The 12,100-nt window shown below is 33.0% G+C and overlaps 1 protein-coding gene across 1 annotated transcript; it reads right to left on the bottom strand.

The window, feature by feature from the left end:
• Positions 1 to 2,269: 2,269 nt before the first annotated feature.
• LOC114731662 (uncharacterized) lies at positions 2,270 to 6,549 on the bottom strand. The gene is made up of 6 exons (XM_028918882.1): positions 6,445 to 6,549; positions 5,961 to 6,054; positions 3,117 to 4,931; positions 2,817 to 3,021; positions 2,541 to 2,731; positions 2,270 to 2,433 (listed from the first exon to the last, which is right to left on the bottom strand). The coding sequence occupies exons 1-6, from the start codon at positions 6,547 to 6,549 to the stop codon at positions 2,270 to 2,272; spliced, it is 2,574 nt and encodes an 857-aa protein (XP_028774715.1).
• Between the last annotated feature and the right edge of the window lie 5,551 nt (positions 6,550 to 12,100).

Below are 12,100 nucleotides of genomic sequence, written 5' to 3'. Positions count from 1 at the left end.
CCAAACCATGGTTTGGGGAATAAATCACCCAAACAACCCCTCCAAAAACCAAAACCATGGTTTTGGGTCAAAACCATGGTTTTGGAAAAAGCAAAAATTTTTTGCTTTTGGAGAAAAAAAAGAGAGTGTGAGGGCCTATATGATATGTATCTTATTATTTTTTTATAAACATATTTTTTTATAAACATATTTAATCTTATATTTTATAAATATATATACACATTAATTATTTATTAATTATATTATCTTATGTATTATTAATTATGTTGGTAAAAAACATATTATTGACAATTTTATTCCTTCAAATTAAAATATATCATAAAATCTATTTTTCTGTAATTATCATATTAACTTATGTCTTTTTTTTAGTAATTTGTATATATAAAAGTGCTTCTGATAACAACTATCCAAACGCTCTCACTTCTCAAAATCACTTTTTTACAAAATCTATTCTTTACAGAATCTATTTTCCAAAATCACTTTTCCAAACCACGGTTTGGTTTCATCCAAACACACCCTAAATAAACATAAAATTGAAAAGTAGTTAAATTTTAAATAAGAATTAGTAAAGTTTAATATTTTTGTTGATTGGCTTGAAACAGGCTGAAAGTGGATTAGGATTATAAATAGGACTGAAGGAGTGCTATATATTATTTGGATCTTAATTAAATCAACTTATGAAACCCAAAGTAGGAAGTATTCGAAGAATGTTTGGATTGAAGAGATTCGTCGGCTGGGAAACTCAAGAGCTTATTAATTTTGATAAGAAAAAAAGGTGCAAAATTAAGTTGGAGATGGAGGAGAGGTGAAGAAACTTTTAATGTTGTCAACTGCTATGCATGCATGGGAAATTACATGCCTTTTGAATTGACTGCTCAAACAAATGAAAGGCTTTTTATATTTTATATAGTACGAGTTGAAATCATTTTTCAGCTTTATCAGTACTTTTGACTCTGAATGTTAATCCTCTGTCCTACCTTTCTGGGCCCACTTGTTTCTGACACCCAGAAAAGAGCACTAGCAAGAGCTCGGTTAGACTTAGACTCCGGGCATCGCCTATCGGAGACCTAAATCTGGCGAAAGGAAAGCAAGAGTAAGGCTCTGTTTGGTCCCATCAAAGTGCTTTTGAAGAGTAGCGTAGAAGTGAAAGGGGAGCTGGAAATAGAGATGAGAGTAAAGTTTAAATACAGGACGGGTCCAACAGAAAATTGCCCCCAGTAATAGTGCCAGTCACTCTATTGGATGAGGTCCCATCTATGTCTGTCTGCATGCTGCATCTATATGTTTAAGGAAGAAAGACAGAAAAAATTATAGTTAAATAATAAAATTTAAATAGTAACCTAGATGAGTAAAGTTTTAGTTTAGGTATAACTTATAAGTGACTAAATTAGAATTTGTAAATTTACTAAAATGACCATATTACTTTCTATTTTTTTAAAAGGAAAAAAAATATCAAACACCCTCTGGTCGCCGGAGCTCTGATGCTTGTGGCGGCTATTGGAGTTTAGGTCACTGAAGCTCTGATGGCTAGTTATGTAACAATATTAACAATTATCATAATGTCATAAACAACTCTAATAACAAGTCATATAATGATATTAACAACTCTCTTAACTATAGTGACAGCCTAATAAATATAAAATTTTTGTTATACGGGCTTTATTGAGAATGAATATTAAAAATATTGACCTTCATAGGAAAATTTTGTTAATGACACTATGAGAGTTGTTACTATCGTTACAAGACTTGTTAACTGTATTGCTAAAGTTATAAAAATGTTACTTTTTAAATTTCTGGAAAAGCTTGTTATTAACTGCTATGCTGAACTTGTTAATAATGTTAAAGAACTCGTTAATCATATTAGTAGACTTAAAATAATTCCTAAAAAAATAGTTCTGACAACCAAGGTACTGAAAACCGGACCGGTAACTGAACCGGTCAAGGCAGTGGGTCAAGGGTTAGTGGGTTAGCTCGGAGTCAACCCGGGAGTCAGACCGGTGAGAAATTAAAAAAATTAAAAATATTTTAAATTCTTATCATACCATCCAACAATTCAATATCTACTTAGTACCTTGAATTACTAACAAAATAATCATATATTTACAATGTATTTTCAAGTTCCAATATTCTTTACATGAGAAATTAACATCACATTGTCATACTACCACCCATGTCATCAAAATGCTAAATATTCATCCTAGAAAACTACTAAAATAGATATATGATTAACAAAATATTTTCACCTACAATCATTTGATCACCAAACCAACTAATAATTATCAACACCAAAGTCATCATTAACTTCATTTAAATCTATGGGCATTGAGACACTAGGAGGAGGTGGTGAAGCTGTCGAAGGACCGGCAAAACAACTTGGAGCAATATCATCATCATTCAAAGATGGAGGCTCAACAATATGTATATCTTCATCACCTATAGATGACAATAATCAAATTATTAATGGTCATGTGAAAAATTAGTTATAGACTTTTTGTATAAGAAAAAGAATATAATCTTAATGGAAGAGATAAATTATAAACCTTTATCATGCCTCTCGTTCCCCAAAGTTGATGCAGTTGCGATATCTTCACTGGTGGCAAGTCTTTCAAGATTCATTACATCTAGATTATCAAATTCAGGAGTTGGATCTTCAACCACCCAAAATTCAACTTTATCAATTGATTCATAATCAATAGGATCATAACTTGTCTTCTTCTTGTTCAAGATATCCCTTTAATGAGAAAATGCAAGGAAATTAGCATCAATGAATTCTACACTTAATAAAAGCATTCATAAATCATAGCTTTTAGTATTACCTATCCTTCAATCTCAGATTGTAGTTTGTAAAAACTAGATCATTTAGCCTTTCATGTTCCAATCTATTTCTTCTTTTGGTGTGAATTCGCTCAAATAAGCTCCAATTTCTTTCGCAACCAGAAGAAGTAGACGTTTGGCTAAGAATACGGATTGCAACTTGTTGCAATTCCGGAATAGAACTCCCATAGAATGACCACCATTGATCTGGACAATAAAATAAAAGATATTTAGTTACATTCATATATATGATATTAAATGTGTCAACAGGCATTTTTAAACATGACATTAAATATACTTACGAGGATCTAGTTTTTGAGCTGCCTTTTCACATGAAAATCTATCAAAAGAGTCCTTACGATCTTTATAAATAAACACTTGCTGCATCATCGTGCAATAGTCAAGATTTTCATTAGAGAATGACTCAAAGACATCAATCAAATGTTTTTGCAATCTGTTCTTTTTGATCAAGCTTGGATTATACAAGAACGCAGGATTCAACATATAAGCTGCTGCATGAAGTTCTTGCTTCAAATGCCTATCCCATCGAGCTTGAATAATTCTAGTATAAGGTTTGTATAGCTCCTTATTCCTATGAAAGATGTCCTTGATTCCATTTTTAGCCCTTTGCATCCCCTCAAAGACATAAGGTAATGAAGGTTTTTCATCTGAATCAACAATCCTCAAAAGTCTCATAAGCGGAGACACAATCTTCACAACTTGGTAACATTCATTCCAGAACCGATTATCCAATACGGTTGCACTAAAAGTTCTCCCAGCTTCGGTTCTTGCTAACTTGTGATCCACAAAATGCTTATCAATCACCAAAGCTTGCAAGTCATGTTTATGCAAGTATATGCTATGCAAGGTAATGAATGTAGTTGCAAACCTTGTCGCACCAGGACGGACAATTTCCTTCCAATCAGGTCTTTTCCTTAGCCATGACAAGAAAATTGTATGATTATATGCAAATATAGTAATTTTAGATGCCTTTGTTGCAAGTGTTGACACATGAGGCAATGAAGCAATATCTTTTAAAACAAGATTCAAACAATGGGCTGCACAAGGTGACCAAAAAATAGTTTTATATTTCTCTTTAATCAATCTGCCACATGCTACATAGTTAGCAGCATTATCAGTTACCACATGGACTAGATTTTCAGGACCAACCCATTCAATAACTTCACAAAACAATGAGAATAAAGTTTTCGCATCTTTAACAACATCTGAAGCATCAATTGATTTCACAAATACCATACCATGTATGGAATAGACTAAGAAATTGATCAAAGTTCTTTGTCTGACATCAGTCCAACCATCAGCCATAAGTGTACAACCATTTTCTTTCCATTTTGCACGATGACTTTCAATCAGCAGCTGACATTCTTTTTTCCAATCTTTCAACAAGTTAATTCTAAAATCATAAGCATTAGGGGCCTTAAACCCAGGCCCAATTGCAGCAATAGCATCAACAGCTTTTTGAAAAAGAGGACAATCAAATGCATTAAATGGAATGCAATTAACAATAGCCCACTGAGCAATAACCATCTTGGCATTATATTGTGCTTCTTTAGTTGCTAATACACTCTTCAGGCTTGGTTGGGAAAGAGAAGTTGTTCTAGGAGCAAAGTAATTATCAACCCTCCCAGTCTCAAAAGCTTTCCTCTTGTTACCACTACTCTCAACATTGCCTTTTCTAAATTGAGGTGAAGCAATTGGTTCATCAATTTCCCTAATTTCAATGTCCTCTTCTGCATGATTCACAGGTTTTTTCTTTGCCCCTCCTAGTAAAGATTCTTTCATTCTTGCACTTATATCATGAGGAACTTTCTTACAAGAAGAAACTTGACCAGAAACACCAGCTAGATGTTGTTTCATTCTATTTATCCCACCTCCTCTGTAACTTGATGCACAAAAGAGACAAGTAAAAACATTTACTTTTCCCTCTTTCTTAAGAGAAACATATGCCCATGCAGGATCGGTTTTACCAGGCCCATGTGAGGGTGCAGTGGTAGTGGGATTATTGGTAGAACCAGATGCGGGGATAGGATTCTCATTTGCTTCAATATTTGTATCATCCATGATCAATAATCTCGGCACAAATAATCCAACAAAAACTACAAATTAATAAAATACTAAAACAGAGTCAGAGCAAAATCATAAAACCAAAACAAATTAATAATACCAATCTATCTACATCATTCAAAATCTATCATTCAAAATCTTAAACGAGCTGCACTCCAATTTACAAACATTCATCACCAAAGTTAAAACAAGCTTCACCATTTAAAAAACAATGGTAAAAGTACTTATAAAATCTACTTAGTATTAAGGTTTCCACAATAGTAAAAGGATCAGAACCATGGCACTTAAGGGATATGTGTGAAGATCCTATATTTGTAGAGCCAATCTGAAATGTATGTCTCAAAAAGCCACAACTCACGGGGTGAGATAATACCATAAAAGCAAAGTCAAATACTTAGAAAATATCATACGTTTATATTTTCGGCCAATACAAGTATATATATAAGGACCATTAATAAATAGTTAAATACAAAGTCATATGGGAGAGAATTGACTTTGTTAATCCATGGACTTCCAGGTGGGACCATTTCAACTAACGAAGGCGACCATTGGACAACACTTTTCCTTTTAGTTTGCGTGAGGGAAGCGTGTGTTTCATCCATAACTACAGATTAACAAACTTCCTTCTTTTCAGCAATTCACAAACCATAAGTGTACAACCAGTTTCTTTCCATTTTGCACGACAGCCAATTTTTCAATTACCTTCCTTCAATACTGTTTTCATTCGACTCAGAGACCGTAAAATGGACAAACACAAAAATTCTCATGATCACAGAGACCGTAAAATCCATCAGTATATTAGCTAAACAATTTGCTTCGTAAAATCCATCAGTATAACAGAAGCATCGTAATCTCTTCAACTGATCAAATTATATCATCCAGATGAAAGCTATAATACATTAATGCTATTACATTGGTTGATTCTCCCATTACGTTTACTTATCATCAGGCCCAAGCAGAAAGAAAAAGAAAGAAACGGAGCTCACGAGAGGTAATCATAATCGAAGCAACTGAACGGTAATCACAATCGCACTCTAAAGTCTAACAGAAAAAATCAAAACCGCATTCACAATCTGAAAAGAAATCGCAAACCAGAACGGTGGCACTGGAGCTCTGAACGTTGGTGGAGCTCTGAACGGCGATCGCACTCTGTCCCTGTCAACCCGAACCCGTCATGAATGAGCCACGGCGAAGTTAGTTACCACCACTCTGAACTCTGAAAATGCAAGCAGAAGTGGCGAGCCGGAGACAGAAGAGGGAAGCTAGGGCAAGAAAATGGTTTTACGGGGAGAGAAGGAGAGAAAGAAATTTGCGAGGGAAAATCACGAAAACTGAAAAACAGAGCAAGCAGCGAAGCGACAGGGTAAGGGGGGCTCTGGCGTCATCGGTCAGAATCGACTTTTGACAAAAAAAAAAATTCAACCCAAGGAAAAACGACGTCGTTTTGTGTCCAGGCCAATTTTTAAAAACAACCCGGTGCGACCCAGCAACCCGTCGGGTTAACCGGTTTTTTCCCGGTTCACCCCGGTTCACTCCGGGTCGTACCGGTTCGCTGTGACCCCAGTTCACACGATGAACCGGACCGGTTTCCTGGCCGGTTCGCCGGTTTCCGGTCCGAACCGGCCGGTCCGGTCCGGTTTTCCATACCATGCTGACAACTGAAGCTCCGGTGACTAACAGCCCACCTAAACTTTGACGACCACTGTCAACACTAGATGTCTCGCTAACAACCCACCGGTGAGGATGTTTGATTTTTCTTTTTTAAAAAAATAATAAAGAGCACTATGGTTATTTCAGTAATTTTGCAAATCTCAGCTTGATCACCAATATCTAAATTAGAATTTTTCTTATACAGGTGACCATATGTGGATTTTGACATTTATGAATCAGTTTTTCGTCAATTTCCCTATGTTTAATCGTATAATTTTTTGCACAAGAAAATTGTATAAAATTTTTTTTTTTTAAAAAAAAAAGGGCAAACGGGCATAATATTAAACAACAACTCCTAAACACCCAAGTCCAATAACAAACCATGGATCCCGGTTTTCTTAATTGGGCCGAACGTCTATTATACTGTAGAAATCCACTTAATTTTCACCCCCGCATAGGAGCTGCCTAGGAAGTATTCTGCAAAATTCAAAAATTGGGTTTGGGCCATTTAGGTTGAAGCGACACTCTTATGAGACGCAGGCCGTTCAGGAGGTGTTTTGTATGATGAAAAAGTATTTTTAAAAAATACTTTCACATAAATCAAAATAAAAAAATTCCGTAAAATTATTTTTAAAATCATGATTTAATTTTCACTTAAACACTCAATTCTAATCCATAAAGTTTTTTTTTTTTTTAATTTGACTGTGGCTACTACTCATGTGTGACACTTAAATAAGGAAAAATTCCATCAAAAGAATCTTGAAGTTATTATTTCCCAATTCAAACATCTCAAAGTTGAGAATGACAGAGAAGGAGGTAGTGCCTAATTTGATATTTGGAAAATATAGTTAAATAACTAAAATGACCTTATATTAAAAAGTTTATTACTCCCTCCTGTCCTAAATATACACTACAAAATGAGTTTTATATTTAGGACTGAAGGAGTGACAAGTTTTGAACTGATAATAACAAGTGTTAAATAATAAATGACAAGATATATACTGCTAATAACAAGTTTGATCATTTTTTTAAAAAATATGATATAAAGACATTTTATTCATTTAACTATATTTACAAAATACCATATTAGACATTACTTCCTTCTTTGTCATTTTCAACTCTTAAGTGCCTAATTTGGAATATTGCATTTTCCAACTTCTTTATTTGTCATTTTCCCCTTAAATAATGAAGCTTCCTTATTTTATAATTTTATAAAAGGTTAATATAATCTTTGATCCTATAAATTTGCCCTTATTTTGGTAATGATAGCTATAATCTAATAAAAACTTGGATTATTTTATCCCTTAAAAGACCAAAACTTATAGTTTAAAAACTTGAAAGACCAAAATCAAAATGAGGGCAAATTTAAAAGACCCAATTTGTATTAACTTTTTATAAATTAAGAAAAAGCAAATATGTCACCCAAGGCCACTCAAGCAACAACGATGAAGAGTAAGGTCCGGATTATGTAATGGTCAAGAGTTTGCTGGTAAAAAAAGGAAAAAAGTAAATGGTCAAGAGTTCTAATTCTCCTATATAAATCTAGCTCCACTCAAAATTTTGATAGGCGTAAGCTTAACACCCAAGACTGATGCTGCAATTGGTCAGTGGTTATGATTATAATCTATGCCATCTGTTTTCCCTTAAATAAAAAAATATGCTTCCTCAATGTAAGAGTCACCTAATTAATTTAGATAGATTAAAAAAATCAAATCAATCAATTAATTAATTATAATAAACATAACATGACTTTTCAAAATATATTACATAATATTAGATTATATATCAATTTATAAGTTAATAAATCAGCATAAAAATAATGATTATAAGAGATAAAATAAATTTAGATCTTATATTTAAAATCAAATTTAACTTTTTAACTGGCTTCTGAAAAAAATGTTTATGGTGATGAGTCATAATTATGCAGGCTAGGCTGAGGGTGGGAAGGACGAGGACACTCCCGTTTGCGTATAATATATAATCTTGCAAGCCGGATTTGCATAATCAATAATTCGCCACCTCTATAAGACCATCTATATTTCCCCATTAAATTCATCCAATTTATTGGTCAAATGTGATCTTATAATTTGTAAACAAGCACAAAAGAGACTCAAAATCTGACAAGTGACCCAATTAGGCCCCTTCGCGTGTAAATACAACACCCCTTCTTAGCTCCATTGGCGGGCGAATTAAAAATTTGCAAATTGGCTTCAGATTCTCTTTGCTGGTAAGCCGAAAGTAATTAAAGATGCAAAAATATGGATAATTTTTGCATCAAGGTTGAATTTTGGAAACATAAGATCTAATTTATACTACTTTCAGTTATTAATATAAGAATTACTTGACTAGTTCAAGTAAATTAAAAAAAACTAACTAAATTAGTTATTTGTAATAAATAAATATTTTATTTTTAAAATATCCTAACTAATTAAGTGTATTGGATAGAATTATTATTATTATTATAAAGACTATCTTGAAAAAAATAAATAATTATGAGAGATAATTGAATTAGGATCTTATATTTAGGATCAAAATAAAAAACAAACAAATTCTTATATTAAAAACCAAATCTAGTATGTATAAATTTTTATATTAAAAACCTGAGATAGTATGTATAGAAGGAGGATGCACATGATATGTTCATTTTAGTCTGCAGATCTCAGATGGTTATTGTTTCAGTTGCTATGTATTCAGCACTAACCCAACACCGTTGGTTGAGAATTTTGAAGAATAATACTACCTCCAGGCTTCAAAATAAAAGCTACTCTTCCAGTTCTAAATATAATATCCTAATACATACTAGTATAGGGGTCTTATATTTAGGACGGGAAGAGTAATTAACTAATTTGAGTATAGTAACAAAACTAGTTAGTTAGTTATTTGTAATAAGTAAGTGTTGTTTTTCGTAAAATATTCTTGCTAATTAAGCATATTGGCTAGATCTACCATTATACAAGAACTATTTTAAGAAACAATAAATAAATATAAAAACAAAATAGATTAGGGTCTTATATTTTGAAACAAAATAAAAATCAAATGAGTCTTTTTATTAAAAACTCGAGTAGAGTTAAATTTGGTCACATGATATATATATATCTACTCCTCCGTCCTTAATATAGGACCCAATTATTGAGTTGGTTTTGGTCCTAAATATAAGAACCATTTCTCATATTTATCAATTTTTTCTAAATTACCCCTATAGATACTCCCTCAACCATAGTCAAATAGAAGAGAGAGAATGTATTAAGAAGATGATTATGGTATTTTAGGAAAACACATGTCATATTTCTTATAAACTAACTTACCTAACTTCCTTAATCTAATCAAATTAATTAAATGGATCTTATATTAAGGACCGGAGGAGTATATATATATGTGATGATAAAGTGACGCAGATGGTGCTAGCTACTCACTCAACATTACTTTAAAAAAAAAAAAAAACTTTTTAGGTTATTATGGTTTGTTGGACAACTAACGTTGTTTCTATTACCCAAGTTGATTTCTGTAATAGTCCCGATTCCTTTTTCTCTTAAGTATTCCTAGTCAACCCTCCATTTCAGCCAAACTCTACGCAACCTTCGACACGGTCGCAGCCTTTATTCCTTTTCCTTTCAAAATTTGAAGCAGTGTATAAACATGGAATTGAGAATGAATAATATTTCTTGACAAAGCAAGAAATTTAGATTGAGTGGAATGTAAGTATGATGATAACTTAAAATTGTATCTAGGTAAAAAGGGAACAAAAATGTTCCTTATCCACACACACATTCTTGGTCATCTCGACCTTGCGTTGCATAGTCATAGCTTATCCATATAGTATAATTTTCTTATTTGGTATCACTTCGTTTATTAACATGTTTTACTTAAATCGAGATAAAATTCTTCTCACATATTCATATCGTATTTCGTTATTCTGTAAATTATTATTGAAGAACTGTTTGTAAGTTTGGTTTTGATTAACACCTTAATTTTGCAAGTAGCTGAAAATGACTTATGTTTAGATTTTAAATAAAACCCATCACATTCCCTTTTCAATTTTTAAGTCAAATGCTACGGGTTCCTCATATATAAAGGAGAAAGCAAAAACCAAAAAAAAAAGAGGAGAAAACAGAACAGGCAGGAAAAGAAAAATAAAAATTTGTTACTCTTCCTATCCTTAATATAGGATCTAATTGTTAAGTTAATTTTTGTTCTAAATATAAAACTCATTTTTCATATTTATCAGTTTTTCTCTAAATATCCATATTGATACTCCCCCAATCATAATGAAGATATTAAGAAAGATAATTATAGTGTTTTAGGAAAAATATTTGATATTTCTTATAATTAATTAACTTACCTAACTTTTTGATCTAATCAAATTAGTTAATATATCTTGTATTAAGGATAAGAAGAATATTTTTCAAGTTTTTGGTTTTTGGGTAAGATCGGACTTTGCGAGCAAACAATTCCAAAATTATATAATCATCCATGAGAAGTGTTAATAACATTCACGCGCGGAAGAGTGGGGCCAAGCCGCAAGGGAATGTTTTTTTTTTTTTTTTTTTGCATGCATAGAATTCTTTAAGTTTCGTTCTCGATCTCGGGACTCGGGAGAATGTAAATATGAACATAATACTAGTATTAGTGATGGCGTGGAAATGGCGATGACTGGGCCGAAGCGGGCTGACCATTGATCCCCCACCAAAAACAACTTAAGCTCGGTACCCCAATCAAATCCACCCGGCCCGACCCGGGTTGCGCAGCTCAGAATTTTACGCCATTGTTGCTTTGCCTGCATAATTCTTCTGCACATCGTTGCTCTGTTTACCACCTCTTTCGTTACGTACTATCCCCTCCGTTTTATTTGAAGATTTGGGTTTGATTCTCAATAAATATAAGGTTTCACACTCTTAGCTCTAATTAATTATTATTTCTTATAATAAGCTTATTTATCGGAGTATTATCTCTACAGGTTAAATTTTAATTATTAAATAATATGTAATTAAAAAAGTGTGTATATTCTTTCTTTATTATATCAGCAAGCCGTACTCCTTCCTAAAAAGGGAAAAAGAAAAGGGAAGAAATTCACAATATGTGTTGTGTGAGAAAATGAGAAAGGCTGAAACAAGGAGCGGGGGAGGCACGCGAAGTGCCAACCAAAAAGTGAGCTCTTTTTTTTTGTTTTTTTGTGTGGCTTTATATCATTAGTGGTTGCAGCTTTGTGTATCCAATAATCGGACTCTTTGTGGCAAAGGAGCCCGACACCCATATGACCCAATTGCTTTGCTGTTCCACTTTTTGTCGACAATCTTTGCCCTGGGCCCTCTGTGGGCCCCTTGCTCAAATCCAATCCCTTTCATTTCATCGCATCTCCATTTCCAATTCATCCTAATTACTACCAAAAGATAAGAGCTGATTCAGTTGGTAAGGAATTGACTCATAATCCATAAAATCATGAGTCTGAATCTTATTACCGATATAAAGATTTTATTGATGAGTAATTTGTAAGTATCTCTATAAGTTTTTTTTGAGTTTGGAGGCATACTTTGGCCTTGGTGAGTTCCCAGGA

The sequence above is a fragment of the Neltuma alba genome, unplaced genomic scaffold, assembly GCF_004799145.2.
Source record: "Neltuma alba isolate B1F8T4 unplaced genomic scaffold, ASM479914v2 tig00012839_pilon, whole genome shotgun sequence".
Lineage (NCBI taxonomy): Eukaryota > Viridiplantae > Streptophyta > Magnoliopsida > Fabales > Fabaceae > Neltuma > Neltuma alba.
The sequence above is the reverse complement of the archived record's forward strand: the minus strand, read 5'-3'. Positions and strand labels throughout refer to the sequence as shown.